At 39.6% G+C, this 25,767-nt stretch overlaps 1 protein-coding gene across 1 annotated transcript in view; it reads right to left on the minus strand.

The window, feature by feature from the left end:
* Positions 1–764: 764 nt before the first annotated feature.
* Positions 765–25,767, minus strand: part of igsf3 (immunoglobulin superfamily, member 3) — a 197,931-nt gene continuing 172,928 nt past the window's right edge. Inside the window, exons 7-10 of the mRNA XM_072260381.1 lie at positions 23,109–23,516; positions 20,180–20,590; positions 13,132–13,554; positions 765–7,245 (exon numbers count right to left, since the gene is read on the minus strand). Of these exons, the coding sequence (XP_072116482.1) occupies positions 6,995–7,245; positions 13,132–13,554; positions 20,180–20,590; positions 23,109–23,516 (1,493 nt within the window). The 3' untranslated portion in view covers positions 765–6,994. The remainder of the gene's footprint in view (positions 7,246–13,131; positions 13,555–20,179; positions 20,591–23,108; positions 23,517–25,767) is intronic.

A 25,767-nucleotide genomic window follows, 5' to 3' on the forward strand; every position in this document is an offset into this window, starting at 1 on the left:
TAATTTTTCAAAACTCGTTAGATTCTGGACTAGTTCCTGAGGATTGGAGGGTGGCTAATGTAACCCCACTTTTTAAAAAAGGAGGGAGAGAGAAACTGGGGAATTATAGACCGGTTAGCCTAACGTCGGTGGTGGGGAAACTGCTGGAGTCAGTTATCAAAGATGTGATAACAGCACATTTGGAAAGCAGTGAAATCATCAGACAAAGTCAACATGGATTTGTGAAAGGAAAATCATGTCTGACGAATCTCATAGAATTTTTTGAGGATGTAACTAGTAGAGTGGATAGGGGGGAACCAGTGGATGTGGTATATTTGGATTTTCAAAAGGCTTTTGACAAGGTCCCACACAGGAGATTAGTGTGCAAACTTAAAGCACATGGTATTGGGGGTAAGGTATTGATGTGGATGGAGAATTGGTTAGCAGACAGGAAGCAAAGAGTGGGAATAAACGGGACCTTTTCAGAATGGCAGGCGGTGACGAGTGGGGTACCGCAAGGCTCAGTGCTGGGACCCCAGTTGTTTACAATATATATTAATGACTTGGATGAGGGAATTAAATGCAGCATCTCCAAGTTTGCGGATGACACGAAGCTGGGTGGCAGTGTTAGCTGTGAGGAGGATGCTAAGAGGATGCAGAGTGACTTGGATAGGTTGGGTGAGTGGGCAAATTCATGGCAGATGCAATTTAATGTGGATAAATGTGAAGTTATCCACTTTGGTGGCAAAAATAGGAAAACAGATTATTATCTGAATGGTGGCCGATTAGGAAAAGGGGAGGTGCAATGAGACCTGGGTGTCATTATACACCAGTCATTGAAAGTGGGCATGCAGGTACAGCAGGCGGTGAAAAAGGCGAATGGTATGCTGGCATTTATAGCGAGAGGATTTGAGTACAGGAGCAGGGAGGTACTACTGCAGTTGTACAAGGCCTTGGTGGGACCACACCTGGAGTATTGTGTGCAGTTTTGGTCCCCTAATCTGAGGAAAGACATCCTTGCCATAGAGGGAGTACAAAGAAGGTTCACCAGATTGATTCCTGGGATGGCAGGACTTTCATATGAAGAAAGACTGGATGAACTGGGCTTGTACTCGTTGGAATTTAGAAGATTGAGGGGAGATCTGATTGAAACGTATAAAATCCCAAAGGGATTGGACAGGCTAGATGCAGGAAGATTGTTCCCGATGTTGGGGAATTCCAGAACTAGGGGTCACAGTTTGAGGATAAAGGGGAAGCCTTTTAGGACCGAGATTAGGAAAAACTTCTTCACTCAGAGAGCGGTGAATCTGTGGAATTCTCTGCCACAGGAAGCAGTTGAAACCAGTACATTAGCTATATTTAAGAGGGAGTTAGATATGGCCCTTGTGGCTACGGGGATCAGGGGGTATGGAGGGAAGGCTGGGGCGGGGTTCTGAGTTGGATGATCAGCCATGATCATAATAAATGGCGGTGCAGGCTCGAAGAGCTGAATGGCCTACTCCTGCACCTATTTTCTATGTTTCTAAAACTGTATGTCCTTTTGTTGCTTTTATGCTCTCCTTAACCTTACTTTGTCAGCCACAGTTTCCTCATCCTTCCCTTAGAAACCTGCTGCTTCTTTCAGATGAAATCATCCTGCAACTTCCAAATCACTCTCAGAAACTCCTCCCATTACTATTCTACCATCCTCTCTGCTAACGTTCCCTTCCAATCAACTTTGGACTATTCCTTAGTGATAGCAATTGAACTCTATAGTTTGTTCCAAAGAGTCAGTGGAAAACCCTGTCTGTGACAAATTGGAGAACTATATAAAAATCACAATGAGAAAAGGATCAGCTAACAGTCATATGGTATACATAATCAAATACACTTTTGAAATCATTAGGTGAGCATTTGGATAGTGGGAGGTATAACAAAGAATTGCAGGACGTATAAAAAATAGTAAATTTTATGACTGTAATGACACAGGTGCAACATATTCTCGTTCAGTAATACTTGGTTTGCAATTCTGCATCATACTCAAACGATGTGGACTACCCACTTTGATTACATAGGCAATTCTCAAGGAGATAACTGAGAACTTGTGAATCATTTTCTGTTCTAGATTTATATTATGTGGAATACTATTTTGTTTTTATTTTGTTCTGTGGAATGGCAGTTCCCTTTCTGGCCAGATTTACTGGTTAAAACTAATATGATTTTCTGTGTTCTACTTGCAGAATCTATTTGAATGGAAGACATTTGTCTATATTTCCAATTTTTATAAAACTGTTTTTTTTCTTAGGTAGGCAGTAAAAGTTTATTAAATACATTAATAATTACTGCCTTTGGAAAACTTGCACCTGCAATTTGTGCCTTCAATATCTATTTCCCTGCAGGGGATGATGGGAATGCCGTACATCATTCATGACATAATGCCTCCATTTAAATATTAATGAAAGTGTATGCTTGCAAGACTTGTATTGCCAAAATAGTGCTGAATATAGGATTTTTCTAGTGTGCAATGAAGTGCCAAACACAAAATTTATAGATAGACTCTTTTAATATTCCTATTCAATTATTCAATCCAGTCTGCAATATTTGTGCATTTACTGAAGGTCCATAGGAGACCCAATTACTTTTCCTTTTTGAAGTTGCTTATTGAGCTTTCAAGTTGTAGACTGCAGCACAGGGCGTTCTATGTTCTTCTAAACTTAATCTGCCAAGATTTAACTGGTATGCATATTTTATTGCTCCCTTACTCATTTATAGCCTCTATGGTGTCAAGTGCTGCAGTTCCCAAATACCACAATTATTTCACTCTATTAGACTCTGCAGGTCATTCCAGCAAAGTTATACTTGTTTTCTTGACCTGCTTATAAAGATAAAGCTGAACTTGCCCAAAATACATCTTAGGTTAAAACTTTGGAAATGTTACCCCAATACTCTTATGCATATATATGTACCACTAAATGAAACACGAATCCAAATTTTCAAAACTTCTTTTCAGAAGATCCTCTACCTAAACTTTTCCTGAACCAGTCCTGTTCGATTCCAGATTCCAGCATTGTTTCAATTATTTCTAGACTCATCTCTGTACTTTTTTAAATTAACAAATGTCACTGTGTTGCTCCTTTGAAAATTGTTACAGTTCTCAGTCAGAATTGTTTTTCTTTTACTCGTGAACTCTGCAAAGATATAATTACCATTTCTTACTGAAGTCATGGAAACCTTCAACAGTTATTGAAACAAGATCATACATTTACTCTAGATGATGGCTAATTTATTATTAAAGTTTTATCATTTTATAGATTGAGATGTTTCATTGGACTTTTATAATTAGGAAAAGTAATTCTGTTTTATGAAATTAAGTTCAGATTGTTCAAAGTGCCTAAGGGAAAATAGTGGCACATTGTATAATAAAACTAACTCTTCTACCATTACTTCAGACTCCCGGCTATGTTAAACAGTACAGATTCTCCGCAGCTTCTGAATACCTGACTTGGATACAGGCAATGCATATGAACAAACATTTGGAAGACACTGAGATGAATTTGCTGGCGACTGCACTTCTGTCCTGTGGGAACTCTGTTTCCAGCTGCTTTTCTAAATTGCAAACTGTTCGGGTTATGGACAGTTCTCAGGAACAGAACCCTGCTGAAACCCAGAAATGGGAGAGAACCTGTGCTGACTTACCAAGTTATTCTAAGTTATTTTCTATCAGCTATCACACTCTCCATTTTAAGTGCACAAGACATTAAGCATCAATTGATTTATTAAAAAAAATGGATGGTCCAGGATCAGAAACAACTTTCAAGCTACGAATTTCCTTAAGCGTGTTTATAAGAGCATAACACCGAAGGCTGTTGATTTTGTTTGGAAAACCAAGGCATGCTAAACCTGACGTTACATTACAGTGTAAACATAGCTGGGAGAGGGAATCATATAATCAACCCAATGAACATCTCAGGTTTAAGATTTAAATCCATCAATAAGTTTGGAGGAGTTGGGTGAAAGAGAATTAAATGGCAATGTCATAAACCACAACTCACATTTCCCTACCAATAGATGTACTCAGTTACACCTTGTTAATGCACTATTCAACTCCGAAACCAGTTTCTCATTTCTTTTAAAATTCTCTAACTGAAGATCCATATTGGGGATAATATACCTCCCAACTAAAGTGAACGTGTCACAGACTGATCCCCTACCCAAAACTTAGGGTGTTGATGGAAGCTGAGAAGTTTCTGCCATTAAGTCATTTACCAGTACCCGCTAACCCACCCGCAGTGACACCTGCTGATTGCAGTCTGTCAACACCTTTTCTGGGAGATGCTTGGAGATTCTGGGTTAGACCACAGGCTTCAAGTGGCATGATTAGGGCCAAGTACAAGTGGGGGGTGGGCAAAGTGGTGAGTTTGTGTGGGTATGTGCATGCAGCTAAATTTATGTAGCAAAGCTTAATCTCCAATTAACCTCTTTGCAATGAACCAAAACCACGCTTTATCAAGGGGTGGCTGGTGAGCAATGGTCACCTCACATTTCACATATAGGCAACTTCCACCCCTCCGGACCAAGGCAGAAGAAATACTGTTAGTTCCAGGGGACTGCCCGAGGAAAGTTAGTGGTTAGAAGTTCTGGCTAATAAAGATATTATGTTCCATTGATCACATTCTCGCTTGAAGATCCTTAGTCTGACAAGGAACCCCAGGTTTGACTTCAGACTTGGATGTCATGCCATCTCATGAAACAACTCTACTAAATAAATATATTCTAATACCTGCTTCAAAGAAACCGCAGACCAGCTGGTTACCCAATGTTGTTGTTATTCATGAACCGACTGTGCTCTTAATGTACAGAAAGATGACAGCTAAACAAGAACAAACCCAATATTACAAGAAACAAAATAGTGTATGAGGCTTTCATTGGTCTTGCCCAGCGCAGAATGTCTGCTCCTTTGTTCTTAAATCCTGGTAATGACAGCAATAGGGTACAAGCTAGAACTGCTAGATATTGAAGATTTACTATGAACTTATATCTGGGAGTTGTCAATGTTAGTGCAGGGATCAGCACATGTATATTGTATATGATAATATGGACTAACTAACCATAAAGTAATTGCTTCAGTTCTGATTAGCTCACTCAATGACATTCAGGTAAACAACTTGCAAATCATTAAAGACTGGATAATTATCTATCAATTCAAATTATGTGGTGTCTGAAATTAAACATATTCAACTTGAAAACCTTACAAACCAGCATTTTCATGGAGATACAAGCATTTTCGTTTTGACAGTCACTGCAGTGGTAAAATATTTCTTATCAAAGTATTCTCCTGCTTGCTTACTGCAACCAGCTCCAGCCACTTCTGTTTTCCCACATAAATATTAGTGATTTTTGTTGTTATTGTTTTATTTGTTGTCCTGTGTAACTTATATATGTTAGTGATCCATAAATTGTTGTTTTTAATTTAGTGGGAAATAAAAATCCTTAAAAAGAATTCATAGATGATTAAACCCCACTTTCATTCTCTTAATTGTGTACAAGTAATTATACAAGATTGTGCATAAGATTGACTCAGTACATGGAAAAGGATCTGCTGATGTAGCAGAGCATTACAGTTTCTTTCAAGGTTCTCCAAGGTAAGTAAGTTGAGGAAATTCCTCTGTGATTTACACTGGCAGGTTTTTATGCAAAGGCTAATATCCTGACAACAAAATTAACTAGGTTGGGCAAGTAATTTGTTCAGATTTGTAACCATTTCTCTTGACCAAATGGTCCTCTTTCAAAGAACAATATTGAAACAAAACAGGCAATTATAATGATTCGGGTTCATACATGGAATAAAAAGTTATTTTAAAAAGTGCAAAGAAAATTAAGTATAAAAAAAATGTTATTCAGCTGCATGACTATTTTCCATTCTACAAAGTTGCAGCTCCATATGACTTCTGTATCAAAAAATTCATAAACGAGAACGATTAGCTGTACCTACTAATAATCTGCTTCATCTTCATCTGTATTCACTAGAGGAATGGAATTTCATTGTCCCACATCTTGCACTTGGGTTACATTGTCTTCATGTAAGTCACACTGCATTTATGACACTGATGATCATTACCACCTGCACAAGGTGTCCTCTGTGATTTTTCTATTGCACATCATAGTCATTTGACATTCGTCAAACATGGAAGTTTGCCTGACTCAATATCTATGAGCCTTCAGTTCTACAGATTCTCTTGGGTTTCATGATCTTCATACTCGTTTTCCATTGCTTCTTTTGCTCAATATTCTAAGCTGTGCTGATTGAGCAAAATGTCTGGCTGTACAACCATCTCTCCAGTTGTGACTTGCTTTGGATATAATGTTGACTCTTAGATTTGCTAACCAGACCAGTGGGGAAATTGAGTCATGAAGCTTTGGGGAAAAAAATCCTCAAATTTAGATTATAGTTCAATATTTTCCCTCCATCATGTAGTTCTGTATTCTTAATATTTAGTAGATTGTCTGGTTTTTATGACATCAGATCTATTACACATAGCAGACTAATGTGAAAATGCTCATGCAGTGAGAATAGTTGGCAAAGATCTAGAAAATTCATCAAGTCATTGGTGGTAGCCACACCAAACAACAGCAATAGGACACTGCTGTGTTCTGCATCAGCGAATTTCAGAGGCAAAACACACACAACACAATATTGCTGATATATAGTGCACTCAACGCTACCGACCAGGAATACATTTCTAGGCACAGATAAAGACATTAGTGTGAAATTAAACATTCCAGCTACACCAAGTATTCCTTTCAGGCTTATTGGGATGGAGGCCAATTGAGCCAAACATTTTACAATATATGTGCCTTTTCTCCCCCACTTCCCAATCAAGTGACCTTTAGAAAGTACACTCACTGTACATGGATGGAGGAGTTTGCTTTCAAATTTAGATTTTCTTCTGTGGTGAATATTCACCACTAGTTCAAACTTGATTCTTTCAGCTGAATGTCAAATCATTCTATCCAAAATCCTTTTCTTTTCCTTCTGTTAAGCGATGCTTCCTGGTCCTATTCTGAAATCCGGTGGTTCAAGACTTGTTGGGGAATAAGTCACCGCTGGCTCTTTAATCCAGAGTAATGGAACACCATTTTTGGCATCAGACTTTTTCTGTGAGTTTAGAGTCTTGTAGCGCGTTAGTAAAATAGCAATAAGAAGGACCCCAAAAATTGGAAAGGGATAGAAAAATATGAAGTAAAACAGGGCATCATTTGAACAAATTGCTTGCTGAAGAGAAGAACCTGCAGAAAAGAAATAATGAGAAGATCAGAAACTTCCTATTGTTTTTGTCATTCCTATTACGCTGGCTCATATTTCTTTCTCTTCAAACCATATCACTCAGTTGTAGACCTGTGCCTAAAACATTCCATTGTTCTAACTAAAGTAAATACTTTGGGAACAGCATTCTGGTGGCTCAGCAATTTTTTCATCCAAGACACATGAGCAATTTAGAAAATGAACCCATTGTTATTACTCCATTTGTTCTAATAGGGAAAAATCAAGGCAGCAGATGTTATTCTGAAATCAGTGAATAGCTCCTGAATAACATTTGTTCTTGACCTCCTGAAACAGACACAATTTGCAAATACAACCGCAACTGCCTTGTAACATTATTATTTTCTTCTTTTTAATTTGGGCTTCCTCCAGAAATAGATTTATTTCATAGGCAGCTGGTATTTACAAAGGATTAAATTATCTGAAGGTTTTAGCCGTTGATAGAAATCACATTTTTTTTTTAGCTTAAGTTCCCCAATAGCTCACAAGAAGCTAAGACAAATGAGTATACCCCTTCTAATTTTGAAGAAGATTTAAACTCGCATATATGGATAAATGGCATTCTCTTTTCGCTTATGTTACTAATGAGGCATCCCATTTGTTTCCAGAACCTCCTTTTATTGTTTCAGATCTATAGTCTGGTTGCTTTGCTTTCCACGTATCTACACATAACTAATCTTTTATATATCAGAATTGGTAATAAGGCTCATGCCCCAAAATAAACCTAAAGGTGGGCAAATCTGATTAATATATAATTTTCATGTAGGGGCAGGGGCCAGTATCATGCATACTTTTATATTATTTCTTCCTGGCTGGTTAAGGGATCATATACTGTGTTTTAGAACAAAGCAGCTCAGAAGCTATCATAAGTAGTTGTTATTGAATCCCACGCTATTGGTTTTGTTCTCTACAAAGAGGGGTTTCATTTTTTGACTATGAAAAGAAATGTGAAACTCTAGCACAGCCTTTAAGATGACACACCTCTATGGACTACCTTAGGGCATTTTCCCCTCAAACATTAACAGGGTTATAGAGAAGCCAGCTGCTTCTGTTGCTACAGATTCACATTTGTCACTCTCTATATTGCAGCATCAACTTGCACTTACATAGCAGCTGAAACACAGAAAATCACCCCGAGGCATTTAACAGAGGTACAATGATGTAAAGATTAATACTGAGCAGAGAGCAGGAAATTTGAAAATGTGTGACAAAGCCTCACAGATTAGAGACTCTGTTTTGATCCTGATCTTGATTACTGCCTTCATTAAAAATGTTTGTTTCTCCCTGCAGATGGCACGTGTTCATTATATTGTTTTTATTTAGAGATACAAAAAGGTAAGAGGCTATTCTGCCCCAACAACTTTCTAACCCGTATGGTTTTGGAATGTGGGAGGAAACTGGGGCACGTGGAGGAAATCCATGCAGAAAGCAGCAGAATTGAACCCAGGTCACTGGAGTTGTAATAGTGTTATGCTCTGACAATCTGGCTGGTAGGCTAATTGGCAGCACCATGCTGCCCGAAGAAAGTAGCGGGAGGTAGTGGTGCTGGTGGGAGTTGGTTGGAATGGGAGTGGAAACATGGGATTTGTATGGATTTATGAATGCAGACGGCTGAATTGCTGGTTTTCTTTCCTTATGACTCCATGCCACGATGAGATGAATCTGAAGGATACCCCTTCAAGAAAATAAAGTGAGATTTAACGGATTTTAAAAAAATATTCACTTTTCAGAACCTGTACGCTTCTGGCAGAATCAGCATTTTCTGCCCATTTTTGTGAAGCCCTTGGAACGGTGATTGTGAGACCAGTGAAGGTACTCATTACACTGTGTTGTAGGAAGTTCCAAGGTTTAATCCAGTGATGATGAAGAACCAGTGATATGTTTCTATGTAAAAAAAAATGGCACTTGACTTTGAGAGAAGCTGCAGGTGATGGTGTTTTCACGCCCCTGAAGTTCTTGTTCTTTTTCTGATAGAGATTGTGGATGGGGCTATTGCAGCAGCCTGCGAAAGTTATTGCGATACCTTTTGTAAATAGCATGCACTGCAGCCATTGTGCACCAGGAGTTGATGGGGTCACTTTATCCTGTTGTTGGTGTCTTGAGAGTTGCTGGACCGGCCAGGCGACTGTCACTCAATGCAGCATACACAGTCTCCAATCTGCTGTTAGAGTCACTAAAGTGCTTATGATACTTTGAGTTAAGTTTTTGATCCATGTAACCCCTAGGATGCTGGTGGGAGGATAACACAAAAATGGTAATGCCAGTGGCTGTCAAACAGTCTCTCACTCTCTTACTCATTAGTCCACACTGAAAGTTGTTTAATTTTTTAAGTTTGTGCGGTTTCATTTGCCAAGGGATTGTGAATTGAATTGGACAGTATGCAATCATCAGCAGACATTTCCACCTCTAAACTTGTAATGGTGACAGAATAACAGGGTGCCCTCCCAGCCACCACCATCCTGACTTGGAAATGTATCACCATTCCGTCACTGTCACTGGGTCAAAATCTCAGACTGTAGCGGCTCAAGAAGCAGCTCACCATCATCTTCTCAAGGACAATCAAAAGGACCTTTGATTAAATCCATTTTTAATAAATATGAAAGGAATATCATTGATAAAACAGCTTAAGATGATTGAGTCTGGAATATTGCTCTGAGAAACACATGCTGAGGCAGAGATATATTGACACCAAAAAAACCCACGTGTTTTTCTTTGAACAAGTTTTGACCTCAACCACTGGAGTATTCTGTCCATGATGCCCTTAAGTTTTATCCAAGCTCCTCAATGGCACATTTGGTCAAGTGCCGCCTTGATATCAAGGACAATCATTCTTGTTCTGCCTCTGGATTTCAGCTCTTTAGTCCATGCTTGAACCAGCAGTGTGGAGGTCTGGAATGGATTGCTCAGGCAAACCCCAAGTGCAGCAAGGTTTTAATGAGCAAATGCCATTTGATAGCACCTTCAGAGGCACCTTCTATCATTTTGTGATGGCATGGTATAGGTTATCTTGTAATAATTAGCTGGATTGCATTAGGACATAAATAAATAGGTGGAGGTGTAGGTCATCTGGTCCATTGCACTGCTCCACCATTCATGGCTGATCTGGCCATAGACTCATCTCCACCAGGTCCTTTATTCTGCTGTTCTGGTTGCACGGGACATATCTGGACAATTTTCATGTTGTTCAATAGATGCCAGTGGCTGACCTTGCTGAGGACTCAGGTTCACCAGGTCCTTTGTCCTGCTCTTTTGGTTATACAGGACATATCTGGAAAATTTTCATGCTGATCAAAGGATGCCAGTGGTGTAACTCTGCTGGGACTACTCGAAAAGAGATGCAGATAGTTTTGGAAAGGAGGTTATTGCAGCACTGATGTCTGTCCCCATAGCATTTGCTGCATCCAGTGCTCACAGCCACTTCTTGACAGAGGATTGGCTTCTGTATTAATTGGGACCTTAGTAGAAAGCCGAGATAGCTTATCCAATTGACACTTCTCACTGAACAAGAAGCCCAAGGAATTGATGGACTTAAACGGGGTTGGAGTTGTAATGGTCAGATGTATAGTTTAGGGTGACAATACAACACAGGGATAGCGAGGAATATGACAAAGGCGAGTTTTAAGCACAATACTGGGAATTCAAAGCACTGGGGACAGTGGTTATGGAGCAAAGCTTTGCAGATTCACAGGAATTGACATTGGCCAAGAGAGGAAAAGAGAGCTGGTAGGCGGACAACAAGTGGGTTTCAACAACAGAGAAACTGAGTTTAAGGCAGCTGTCCCATGCCAGTTCCCCAAGTATTAATTCCCTCATGGTTCAATACCACTTTTTTTGTCCAACTATCCTCACGGAATCTTTCACTGATCACACAATAACAATGAAGAAGATAATAAAGGAATAAAACCAGAAATTGCTGGGGATAACACAACATCTATGAGAAAATAACAGGGTTGATGTTGTGGATGTGCAACGTTACATGCCTTTACATAGATGTGGCCTCACCAGTTCAGCATTTCCAATATTTTCTGTTTTATTTCAAATTCAGAGCACCTGAAGTATTTTACTTTTAAAATATACATTTAACACAACAGTAGAAGAGTCTCTTCCATTCAGGAAACACAAAACATTCCACAAAAAATCAGCCTAAACTCCATCTCAGAGCACTTTGTCGTCTAGTGCTTTTTTCTCATACTTTCACACACCCTTTATCTAGCCGTGGATCTACTGGCAGAAGAATGACATACCACCTTTCTGAACATATCTATGGGCTACTGTGGAGTTTAAACAGCAAATAAAAGTGTGCTGAAGTTACAAGACCTGTCCAAAGTCACTTATTAATATAGATCCAAGATGAATTTAATACAAATTACATTTATTTTTAACATAAAAGTAACCATTTGATTGGAATGAATTTTGCCTCTTAAGGTAGTAAAACAGTTTTATAAAAATAAATCTTTTGAGTTTCAGATTAAGCCACTGCTTTGCACCAAGAGGAAACAAGTTCAAATCCAAAGAGACAAAATTAGAACAAATATAAATTAGTTCATTTTTGGAGCCTAATTTTCTTGGATTCTATTCTACGGTAATGTGGGTCTGTAATAACTCTCCTATTGCCAAGCCTTATCATTGAAGTTTTAAGCCTCATTCCAAGGACTGCAGCTCTGAGGGAGTGTTATTGGCTCTTTCCCACAGAACACTGCAAAATCAGCAAGTATATTAGCCACACATGGAAGAGACAGGTGTTCAATGACTCTTTAAACATCTAAGTAATTTCACGTACCCCTTAACTCTTTAAGGATTGTATCCCAATATATATTGTCCACTAACCATCAGGCACAAGTGCCCTGGTTATTCAACACTAAGAACTGAGGTTATATTTCTTTCACTTAACCTTATTGTTACAGCCAAAGACAAAGTGAATTGTTTTTTTAAAATCAAACCAGAAGATGATGTATAGTGGAACCATGGTCAATGCTGAGACCATTGCATTTTTTTTAAAAAAAAAAGAAAACCTATATTAATGGATGAGACTTGTGGATGTAAACCAGAATTTCCAAGTTTGCAGACAATACAAAACTTAGTTATATAGTGAACTGCAAAGGGGATTGTAATGGATTGGGGGATACAGACTGTCTGTTAAAAGAGGCAGATGAAATGTGAAGTGAGTAATTTTAATTAGAAGAGTCATTTTTATAGACTAAGGGGTACTGTTCTAAAATGAGTATGAACATAGAGGGACATGTAAGTAGGTGCACTCAAATCATCAAAAGTGGCAGGATAGGTTGAGGAAACAGTTGATGAGATATTCTCAACTCTAGGCTTTATCAACTTAGATATGGAACGTACAAACTTTATAGTCTTTATAGATTGGTGGTCCAGATTCAGTTGAAACACAGCAATCAATTCCGGATGTGAGGCATTAGAGAGGGCCCAGGATCCTAGAGGGTCCGCTTTAGGAAGCACTACAGTTAGATAAATGGATTAAAATAGCTGCAATTGTTTTAAGAAGTTGCTTGAGGGAATTTGATAGAAATATAGAAAATAATGATGGATCTGGACACAGCAGATAGCATGAGCCTGTTCACATTGCAAAACTGTTTAAGGAATAGAAATTACTTGTGTAAAAGAGAGAGAAACCTGGGGAACTACTCATATACGGCTGGAATCTGGAATGGAGTGCCTGCAAACATGATAGAGGTAGCTTCCATCATGGTTTTCAAGATAGAATTATGTATGGTGAGGGAAAAAATGTGAAAAAGTTTAAGTGTGGAACAAGTGAGTCCCTCTTGACGCAATGGGCTAGCTAGTCACTTTCTGTGTTGTAATCATTCTGTGTTGCTTTGGTAAATTACCTTTGCTTTGTACAGTGATAGTGACCAGCCCGGACTCATCCTCTCCTAGTTTGTACCAGATGTGGTTGGCATTTTGAATCCACTCCTCTACGCTGCAATAGTAATTTCCAGTGTCACCTTTGCCAGCATTCTGTATTGTTAAGGTGTACAATCCATTGGAAGGCCTCTCGAACTGCAATCGGTCCTTCATTCCTTTAGCCCCATCGATTAAGGTATCAAATCCAAACACGGTATTATGATCAACTTTTAAAATTGTCTCCTTAATAATTCCATCAGTATCCTTTTTGACTTTCCAAGCAAACCAGGACACAGCAAATTGGGAATTCTCTTGTGTTTGTTGGGTTATATTACAGCTGAGCTGGAACAGGTCCTTTTCTGATATACTGATGTTCAATTCTGCTTTATCCAATTGCATCTTAAATTCTGTTCCGGAAATCAAAAACAAAGAGACAGCACATTTTAATGTTTAATTATGAAAAGCCGTACAAGCTGTATCCCTTAAATCCGTAAAATAAATGTATCAGTCTGAAAGTCATTTCCTAAGGTCAATGAATCAGAACCACACTTCTGTGGTCCTCTGACTTCTGAATTTGATTCCTAGCTGAGGGAAAGGTTCACTCAATTTAGTCTAATATTGACACTATGTCCCTCAGACAGGGATGGAACAACCCCCTTGCCTTCAACCATCCCTACCCAGATCAAACCAACAGGATGAATGATAAGATACAGGAGCAGAATTAGACCATTTGGCCCATTGAGTCTGCTCCTCTATTCCTTCATTCAAGGCTAATTTTTATGTTCTCAGCTCCATTCTCTCTGCAACCTTTAAGCACCTTATCAATCAATAATCTATCAATCTCTGCTTTAAATTGTCAGGGTGCATTCTGGAGTTAGAGTATATAGCAGATATTAATTTCATCAGCAATCAATCTTCAGACATGAACATGGATTGTAGATTGAATTCAAAATGCAGCCTTGAACAATAGTTTTCCTGGAGCTGTGAACTGGGGTAGTTCCAAACCAGACAGTGAGGATTAACATTCATTTTGGGTGTCTGGAGTGTGAGTGTGAAGAAGGTGGTGTGTGAAGACTATATATAATTTAAAGGAAGCATTGTAGATATATTGAAATTATAGAGTTGTCCTGCTGTTACCTTTGATCTTTAGCATTTAAAAATGTCATGTAATATTGGGTCGGGAGGCCTCTTCCTCTGAAACGGTCTCAATATGATGCTTACACCTTTTTTTGTTGAATAAAACACTTCTATATCCATTAACTTCGATGACTCTCCAGTGACTTTTTTTCACATGACAACAAAGTACACCTAGTGACATGGCTCCCACAATCCTCTGTAGCAACAAATTCACAGATTCCCCACCCTCCAACTGATGAAATTCCTCATCTCAGCTCAAAAGGCATATCCCTTTATTCTGAGCCCGTGACCTCCGATCACAGACTCTACTAATGGCAACATCCTCTTCATGCTCACTCTATCAGGCCTTTCATATCCGATAGGTTCGAGTGAGATCCCCCTCATGCCTCTGAACGTCATCGCGTACAGGCACAGAGATATTAAATGCTCCTCATACTTTAAGTCTCTCATTCCTGAGATGAGGGTGGGGCAGCAACTGTAATAGACTATTGCTATGAACTCTTGAGTATAATTGCCACACTCAACAATTACAATTTTTCAGCTCATTTTAGTTTATACAGCTGATGCAGGGGTTGGCTCACCTGTGACGGTACCTCACATTCAAGTGGCTTGCCGTCCTTTGTAATTTAAAACCACAGACTAAAATACATAAAATTGAGTTGCTGAAGAACTCGGAGTATAGTACGTGCCATGGCCACAATTTTTTTCCTGTACTTTTAGCACCATGTAACATTTTTCTTTACATTAGATAAATCTATCGTACCTGCTGGATTGAATTGGACCATCATTATCTTGAATGGGTTTTCCTTTGCATTAAGTCACACTAGTGCAAAATCAGAGTCAGTACAGGTTTTGAGACATTGGGTAAACTGTTTAGATGTTTTACTCCTTATCAATTAGGAGTTTTCCCAAATAAGATGAATGAATCTATTGCATGAATGCTTAGTTAAGAAGGAATTTCAAACATTACATTCTAAAATCATAACTTGTTTCTATCACATTTTGATCTTGAACATTTATATCTACGGTTTAACTTGCTGAACCAGCTTATACTGTGCAACAAAATGTTGAGCATTTAATGCCTTAAGCTTGCAGAAACCACTGGAAAAGCTGAGGCAAAAAAAGCAGCAACTCCATCTACCTATACATTAAAGTTCCTCTCTTCAAATTCTCAAACTCAAATCCAAAGAATTATCAACTGTTAATGATTAAATAGAATGGACAGGCAGCTTCTGCTAACTTAGTAATTTAAAAAATCTCAATTAATTTCTGAGTTAAATACCAATGGATAAAACAAAGAATTGTTACTTTGCTCAAATCATTTTTGTGGTTTACTATAGTTTTAGCTCCTATATTTGCGCTATAACAGTTCTCAATATTCAAATATTATATTTGTTAGACTACTTTTATAATGCATCAGAATTCTCAAGGGCAAGCTCCTGGACTTAAATGAAAGAATGTATCTATTATTAATAACTTTAGTCACCTTTAATCTCTAAAGGTATCTTTACACCTGGTGAATGATTATACTGTCATGACTAAATATAACTGACTACATAAGGCAGAGAAAAACGCCGTGAGTGACATTTCTATCTAATTGTTTAAAACAAAAGTCACTTTCTGATCAAATCAATAACACCACTAGGGTTAATAAGTGTTTAAGAGACTGCCTCTAGCAAGTCAAAACTACATCATTAGGTTTGTTTGCTTATTATTTTGATTTAATATCTTCTATGCCTTGCAAAATGACCCAAGTAGCTGAGCCACGTTTATTATTGAAGGAAGTTCAGGCTATTCTTCAACGCCAGCTCCGTGCTCCTTTTCCCACACTCAAACTCCATTTCCATGAATGCTCACGGAGGATATGAAATATTATATTTAGGCTGGTGAAGTATTGTATATAATGGGACGGTGCAATATCATGAAAAGATTTAACCACTTGTTTATCAGTAATGGTTCAGATGCCAAATAATTCAAGTGTGCTCTAAGGGTATAATGCAACATGTAATGCAACATTTGCTAACAACTGAATGCTAAGAGTCATATATTAAAAATCTGAAAATATAATGCCTTTTTCTGTTCTCTTATGGCTGGGCTCCAGGTTGGGCACAGAGTCCAGGATGTGGGTGGTTCTTGACCGGGAGGTTGGGATAGTGGGTATTGCAGAGCTCAGCAGGTGAGAATAAGGTGGTTTGAGATTGGGGATGATGTTCCTTTAAGGCAATGGGAAAGCCACCAATATCTCTAAATTCGTTGGGGGCTCCTGAGGAATTCATGTGAAGTGTGGTTAGGATTAAGGGATTGTTGTTCTGAGAGTACCCATAAGGTTAAGCTATCAAGTTATCCTCCAATGCATGGTCATCCCATATAAGCCTTGCATAGAAATCACATCAAAGTCCTAAAGGTGACTTACAACACTAAGCACTTGGGGAAATTGAGACAACTTGATCTGCCTTAATTGTGAAGACATTTTAAACTGGGTTAAGCTAATTTCAATCACATAGTGCCAGATGAAAGTACTATTTATATAACGTCTAGGTGAGAGTGTATAAAACTTTATAAATTTATTTGCGTAGGTCTTTTAAAAGTCTTGCTTTTTGTTTAGCTTGGCATAGCAAAATATAAATCAAGGGAGTTGCATCAAAATAAGGGCTAAGATACAAGGATTTTTTTCTACTGATCTGTATAAAATGTATTCTAGGCTTGCTGGTCAATCTTGTAGCCTTAGTTCTTGAAAAACTGAATTTATGAATACTATCCAACTAAAAGGATTGTGCTAACCTATAACATTGTTGCAGCTTCTGTTATGGAGAGCACATTTTAATTGAAATTACAAAGACAGTTCAAGCATAATGTCAGACCAGTGTAGGGCTTATGCAATGAATGGTGGGGCATTAGAAAGATATAGAGGGATCTAGGAGTACAAGTGCATAGTTCACTGAAAGCAGCATCGCAGGTAGATGGGGTGGTGAAAAGGGCATTTAGCATGCTGGCCTTCATTAGTCAGGGCAGTGACATTATGTTGCAGTTGAATAAATCAATGGTGGGGCTACACTTGGAATATACTGTGTGCAGTTCAGCTCACTGTGTAGGAAAACTGTGGCTAAACTGGGGAGATTTACAAGGATGTTGCCAGCACTAGAGGGCTTGAGGTTGGCCAGGCTTTATTCCTCGTTACGTAGGACAATGAGGGGTGACGTTACAGAAGAATTAGAAATTATGAGGTATAGACATAGTGGATAGCATTGGTCTTTTCCCTAGGGTAGGGAAGTCCAAAGCTAGGGGCATAAGATGTAGCATGAGATGGAAAAGATTTAAAGGAGGCTTAGGGGACCTGATTTTTATTTGCAAGGGGTAGAGACTATATGGAACAAGGTGTCAGAGAAAGTGGCTCAGGCAGATACAATTGTACCATTTAAGAAGACATGGAAGGGTGGGATTTAGAGTGATGTGGGCCAATCACAGGAATTTGGGACAAACTGGATGAGCACCATGGTCAGAATGGACTCAATGGGCCAAAGGGCCTATATCTCTGCTGTAGGGCTCGATGACCTTTATTAGTCAGGATATGTGGGTCATTTTCAGAGATATTGCAGAAGCTGAAATTCTTCAGACTGGCACACAGATTGCATTTGGGCCTCATCTATGTTGTGCTGTAGGCAAATTTTCTCATTATATATAGGTAAGTGGGTCAGCAAGTTGTGAGAGTTTAAAATGAAGTTACAAAAAGAATGCAGATAGTCAGTGGGCCAGAAGTGTAATGCGTGAAAATGTGAGGCTATCCATAATTGCAAAATTGTTAATTTAAGTGAGCCTGAAAACTGTTGTGGAACAAAGGGATCTGTGAACCCTAGTATATGAATCAGCAAAGGGTTTAAATGCAGATGCAGTAAGTAACTCAAAAGGTGAGTGAAATGTCGATTTTAACTGCAAGTTAAAAAAAGTTTAAAGGTAGGTCGATTTTGAAGTGACTTTACAGGACTAATATTGAGTTCACATTTGGAAAACTGTAAATAGTTTTGATCTCCACATTTAAGATTGGAAGCATTGTGGATAACGCTTGTCAACTAGATTCTTGGTGTGAAGTACCAGTGAGCAGGTTGGGTCCTACTTACTGGAATTTAGAAGAATGAGAGGTGACCTTATTCAAACATAAATTTATGAGGAGGATCGACAAGGTGCATGTCAAGAGCATGTTTATTCTTGATGGAGGAATCTACAACTAGGGGCATATTTTCATAGTTAAGTGCTATACAATACAAAGGAATTTCTTCTGTCAGAGAGTGCTGACACTTTGGGATTCTCTGTCCCATACAGTTGTGGAACAACTTTTATTGAATAGATTCAAAACAAAGACAGGTAGACATTTGAACCATAAGAGAGTCGAAGGGCATAAGTGATTCTAAAGTCTGGGAAGTGACATTGTGGCCAGAACTGGTCAAACTAATAATCACACGGCAGAGCAGGCTCGAGGGATTGAGTAACCTACACCTGCTCCCACTCCTTACCCTCTTCTGTAACCCTAACAGTACTGTGTTGGCAATGTTATAAAATGGATGCTGTGTGCAAAGTACATGATGTAAACACTAATTTTAAACTGCCTCACTCACTACACATTAATCAATTGGGAAGAATTACAATTAACACACACAAGATGCTGGAGGAACTCAGCAGGCCAGGCAGCATCTATGGAAAAGAGTATGGTTGGGGTTTCGGGCTGAGACCCTTCATCAGGACTGGAGAAAAAAGATGAGGGATAGAGTTAAAAATGGGGGGGGGGAGAAACACAAGGTGGTAGGTGAAACTGGGAGGGGGAGGGGTGATGTAAAGAGCTGGGAAGTTGATTGGTGAAGGAGACACAGGGCTGGATAAGGGGGAGTGCGAGAGCAGAGGACATGGGAGAAAGTTGGGGAGGTGGGCCGGCAAGGAAATATGGTTGGAGAGGGAAAAGGGGATGGGGAATGGCGAAAGAGAGGGGGAGCCATTATGGGAAGTTCAAAAAAACAATGTTCATGCCATCTGGTTGGAGGCTACCCAGACGGATTATAAGGTGTGGTTACTTCAACCTGAGTGTGGCCTCATCACGACAGTGAAGGAGGCCATGGAATGGGAATGGGAATTGGAATTAAAATGGGTAGCACTTTTTCTAACGGACGGAGCGTAAGTGCTTGGCAAAAAGGTCTCCCAATCCATGTCAAGTCTCACTGATATACAAGAAACCATACCTGGAGCACCGGACACAGTATATGACCCCAACAGATGAAGTGTCACCTCACCTGGAAGGACAGTTTAGAGCCCTGAAAGGTAGTGAGCGAGGAGCTACAAGCCAGGTCTAGCACTTGTCTAGCTCTTTTCCATAGAAGTCTCATCCCAAAATGTCGACTGTACTCTTTTCCATAGATGCTGCCTGGCCTGCTGAGTTCCTTCAGCATTTTGTGTGTGTTGATTGGATTTCAAGCATCTGCAGATCTTCTCTTGTTTGTGAAAGAATTACAATGACTTTTTTTTTTCTTTAAAAGGGACTTGTGCACCATTAGTTAAGTCTAAAGTTATTGGCCATCCTTAAATTCCCCTGGTAAGATGGAGATGAGCTGACCATGTTTTGAATGCCGTCCCATTGTGTTGCAGAGTATGAATTTCCAGGAGCTACTATGAAGACCTTTAATTTATTTTCACATCTGGGTAACGCGCAACTGGGAGGGAGAGCTGGAAATGTGAGATACGGGGAATGGGACTGGCAGGCAGTTCTATCTTCATGTTCCTTCTGCACCTACTCTAATTAGTTTTTACCATAAGCTAGCTGAACCACACAACTTTCATTTAAAATTTTCTAATAAGAAGCATTGCTTCTGTAAACGGTAATTATCCAAACTGAGAGAAATGACTTCACAGTACCTGGCTGTTGTACAATGACAGTTGTCAATCCAGATTGATCTTCTCCCAGTTTATACCACCTATCGTTAGGATCAAGCAGCCACTCTTCCACATTACAGTAGTAGCTACCAGTGTCGGAAATAGTTGCTTTCTGAAGTATCAAACTGTACAAATCATTGGTAGATTTTTCAAACTGTAGCCTATCCTTCAATCTTGTACTGTTATCCATTGAATTAGCATATTCAAAAACAGTATTCCGACTCAGTCTGAAAATAGGATAGCTATCTGTCTCTGGGGTTTTCTGGGTAAACCAGGCCACGGAGAGTTGGGAATCCAATTTGGTACGATTGCTAATTTTGCAATTCAGTTGAATCTGACCATCCTCTGGTACAGATATACTCCTTTCAGTCTTGACTGTTTGTAAATTGTTTTCTGTGGATACACAAGATTTTAATTTAATTAATAAGAAATCTGATTGTTTAAATTTTTACCATTCATTGTGATGTGCAAAACATGCTGGGCTGGTTACATGGAACATTCCAAATGCTGTATTTAAGTTTGCTGGCCGAATAAAAGGTGGTGATGAATCAGCATATAGGAGGGAGATTAAACATCTGGTTGACTAGTGCTACACCAACCTCTCACTCAACATCAACAGAACCAAACAGCTGATTATCGACTAAGACAGGAAGAAGCTGGAGGTCCGTGAGCCAGTCCTCATCGGAGGATCAGAGGTGGGGAGGGTGAGCAACTTTAAATTTCTTGGTGTTATTATTTCAGAGGACCTGTCCTGGGCCCAGCAGGTAAGTGCCATTACAAACAAAGCACAGCAGTGTATCTTCTTTCTTAGAAGTTTGAGTAGATTCAACATGACATCTACAATTTTAACAAGTTCTAAGTGTGGTGGAGAGTATATTGACTGGTTGCACCATGGCCTGGTACAGAAACACTGGTGCCCTTGAATGGAAACTTTATACAAAGAAGTAGTGTATATGACCCAGTCATTCACAGGTAAAGCACTCCCCGCCTTTGAGCACATCTGCACGGAGTACTGTCGCAGGAAAGCAGCATCCATCTTCAGGGACCCATACTAGCCTGGCCATGCTCTCGTCCAATTACTGCCATCAGGAAGGAGAACAAAAGTTTCAGGACACACACCACCAGGTTCAGGAACAGTTATTACTCCTCAACCATCAGGCTCCTGAACCAGAGGGAATAACTTCACTTGCCCCATATCACAACTGTTCCCAAAACCCGTGGACTAGTTTCAAGGACTTTTTAATCTCATGTTCTTGATATTTATTTCCTATTATTTTTTTTTTCTTTTATACTTGCAGAGTCTGCTGTTTACACATTGGATGTTCGTCCGTCCTGCTGTGAGCAGTCTTTCATTGACTCTTTTGTGTTTCTTGGATTTACCCTGATTGCCCACAAGAAAATGTATCTCAGGTTTGTATAGATGACATTTTTACTCGCACTTTGAACTACAAGTCCTCAGGCTTTATTTAGGCTTGGGTTGGCGTGGCTGGTATAGGTTCAGATCCAAGCCAACTTTGAGTTATAACTAGGGCTAATAAAATGCCAGAGGGAGGCGGATTCAACGTACTCAGCGCGATAATCCAAAGCAAGTGGATTTGGGTTCTTGGTACAGGTGGAAACAGTTACAAACTTAATGATTCTCTGCAAGCTATTGCAGAGCTGGCACTGAGGCTGTCAGCAGATGGAAACAGCTGGGAAGATTTGCTCCCTTTTCATAATCTTCACCATCTGCAGCACTAAGACTGCATGCAATAATTTTTTTTTACAGTTGGTCTTGATTTGATGATCACGGGGAGGAAGGACTGAAGAAATGTATGAAAGATAACAGTGCATTTACCCTGGAGCTGAATCATTCAGCTGTCTAGTCAGCAAAATGCCCAAAAAAATCAAAGCTGCTAAAGGCTGGCCCTTCCCCTCATAGCTTATGATCATAAAATTGAAAGCGAATACCAGAGTCTAACGAACAATTTGTAGAATACTACACATCCATTAATGCTGCAAATGACTCCCAAATCATCAGGAAATGATAATAAATTGGACTTAAATTGTAATTAGGTAGATTAGTGTAATGGCTTCTGCCAGGAAAGAAGATCTGTAAAATCTTTCCACTCTTCAGTTTAAAAATGGAAAAACTAACATTTTTAGAATACACAGACCACCATACACCAGAGAGTAAGACGAGAGCAGAGCAGCCTCTATTGGCTTTTTAAGATGAGCATAACCACAAGAAGCTGATTGTGTAGTGTTGTTCAGCTCAGTGGTATCTGACTGAAATGGAACTTTTCCAGACTGAAATGTGACGTTGATGACAGTCGTTCTGCATAACTGCTTTTTGGGAGCAGGTTGCACAGCTGATGTGATTTCTGTGTCAGATGCACTCCAAATGACATCCATTGTTCCCCAGGCAACGTTGCAACTGGAAAGGTTTAACCATGCGGTGCTGGGCTGGAACCCCATTACCTTAAGTCTCATTATTTATTGGGATCCTTCACACCTGGTACCAACTTGCACGCTCAGAGTTCTCACTATGCCTGCAATGCCCATCCCCTTTCACCCCTGTCATCTGGGGCACACCTTTTACCCCCCAAGTACTCCTGGTCTGAATATTCCGAACTAGATGCTTTGTGTTTGGCCCAAGTTAACTGGTCATTGGTGTATTGTGCAAATATCACACCTTTAAAGGTGTAAATTTTAGGTTATTGCTCTTTAAAGTTGAATCTCATTTTTTGCTCAATGGGTTGAGAATAGCCCTTTGCCATTGCAGTTATCAAGGGAAATGTGCGAGGACCACCTTGAAGTGGCTTGTGATCAGATTTAATCACTTAAGTCTTTCTCCACAGAATTAAACCCAAGCATTCATGGTTCTGAATTGTGTTGAATACATGAAAGAAAGAAATATGGAATTCAGTACCTGGTCGCTTGACTGTGACAGAGGTCACTCCTGATGTGTTCTCTCCGACTTTATACCAGATGTTATTGGGGTTCAGCAGCCACTCCTCCACATGACAATAGTATTTGCCACTATCAGCTGTATCAGTCTTGAATAAGACCAAAGTATAATGGCCACGTGAGGGTTTTGCAGCTTGCATTCTCTCTTTCCTCTCGTGACTTCCCAGCTCATTCCCATATTCAAACACACAGTCACGATTTGATTTCATAATAAGTTTGCTCTCTTTCTCCTGTGATTTCTTGACATACCATTGCACAGAGAATTGAGAGTCTGGACTTGTTTGATTAGTGATGACACAGCTTAAGTGGATGTTGTCATTTTCAACTACCACAAGATTTCGGTTTAGTTGGTTAACTTTTAATTTCCCATCTGTGAGGACAAACAAAGAGCTGGTCATAGGCAAAACAAAGACGAACACATGTTATTAGTAATTTGCTCATTTTTCTCTCTGGCTCTCTAAGCACTATAACAGTTTCTGCAGCAGGATGAAATACTTTTCCACAAACTGAACTGAGACAATTTGCTATTAGCAAGATACTAATCTTCCCTCTATTTCATTTTCACTCTTCACCCACTGAGCTCCAGAACTTCAGCAAGTACTCAACATCAAATAAAACTCTTCACCACACATTGATTTGGATCTTCAGATAGCATGGAGAATCAAATTCAAAGCCATGGTACCTCAAGAACTGTTCTGCATATTCTTCTTCCCCAGCCAATTAAATAATTGCACAACAGACTTTACCTTTGGAGAATTCAGGTTTATTCAGACACAAGATGGACAGTTTAGAAATTATACTGAACTTTAACCTGATTTTATCCAGCTAGCACAGAAGATGGAAGGAAACATGGCTGATAAACAGAAAACATTTCCCCCATTCCTGCTTTTAACATTCCCTGGAGTAATTCAGTACTGACAGTGTCTCTGCTTTGCAATATTCATTGAGGTCATCAGTGTGATGTACAACAGGTTTCATATCCAAAACACTGCTGTGTAGTTGCTGTGTTTGCATCTTTATTGTGCAAATGTGCACCAAATTAATAATTAATCAACGTACTCACACATTAACATGCCAAATGTAATGTTACTCCTGCTGGCAATTTAGAAGTAACTCGTAGATTGCGGGTTCTCAGATTGCATGATAGCAAGTAGCCCTGTGATAAAATTGGTTTCTAGGAACAAATTACTGTGTGGAATAGATGCTTAGCAAGTATAGTGTGAGTAGTTCGATACAATAGTTGGTTCCCAGTGACCAACTAATACTATTTTCAAGGGACTAGCATTGGAAAATTCAGTACCATATGAAGGCCAAGGTAAGATGCTACCAAACAGGGTTTAGACAAAAGAACGTAAACACGAGGAAGCCTGCAGATGCTGGAAATTCAAGCAACACACACAAAAAAATGCTGGTGAATGCAGCAGGCCAGGCAACATCTATAGGAAGAGGTACAGTCGACATTTCGGGCCAAGACCCTTTGTCAACAAGGGACCCTCTTCCTATAGATGCTGCCTGGCCTGCTGCACTCACCAGCATTTTTTGTGTGTGTTGTTTAGACAAAAGAACATGCCACAATGACAGAGCACACAAAGGAAATCATGTCAGTCTGGAGCAGGGCACAGCCTCGTACCTGAGGTAAGTGGGGGAATAGGGTTGGCGCGGTCGGGGGGGGGGCATGAGTAAACAGACTCAAGAACAGGGGACCTGATGGATTTGTAGCAGGGAACTCAGGGTTGAAGGTAGCAGGGGAGGCATGTGATATAACAAGCCAAAGTCAGCATGGATTCCCTAAAAGGAAATCTTGCCTGAAAAATCTGTTGGAATTCTTGAGAAATAACAGACAGGAACGTCAGAGGAGAGTCACTGGATGTTGTTTACTTGGATTTCCAGAAAGACTTTGGAACGGTGCCACACATGAGGCTACTAAACAAGCTAAAAGCCCATGGTATTACAGGAAATATATTAGCATGGACAGCAGATTGGCTGCCTGTCAGGAGGCAAACAGTGGCAATAATGGGGGCCTTTCCTGGTCAGCTGTCGTTGATTAGTAGTGTTCTGCAGGGTTAGTGCTGATTTCGCCACTTTTCACTTTATAGGTTAATGACCTGGATGATGGAAAAAAGATACAAGACAGGTGGAGGGGCAGAAAATCTTGAGGAAATGGAGTCTGCTTGAATAGATTAGGAGAATGAGCAAAGAAGTGGCAGATGGACTACAGCGCAAGTTAGGGTACGTCCACACTACGCCGGATAATTTTGAAAACGCCGGTTTCGAGTAAAAATGACAGGCGTCCACACTAAGCGTTTTTCAAAATATCTCCGTCCACATTAGGCGGATGTTTGAGCAAATCTCCTCCTACTGGGCATGCGCAGGACACACAGAAAACAAGCGAAGCGAAAACGATATACTTCGTGTGCATTTGTCCAGTTACAGAGTAGAAAAACTTAAAAGGAATTGCTCTTGGCTCTCGCACCGGAGGACTTAAAACTTAAAAAAAACAAATACTGGAGCGTATGGAGGCAACCGACAGGGAGTTCACTGACAGTATGACCCAGCTGACGACGAACTGAAAAACTAACTCTATTACATTAATAAAGCCCCTTGTTAAATATATAAAGCAT

Source organism: Mobula birostris, chromosome 6 (assembly GCF_030028105.1).
Source record: "Mobula birostris isolate sMobBir1 chromosome 6, sMobBir1.hap1, whole genome shotgun sequence".
Taxonomy (NCBI): domain Eukaryota; kingdom Metazoa; phylum Chordata; class Chondrichthyes; order Myliobatiformes; family Myliobatidae; genus Mobula; species Mobula birostris.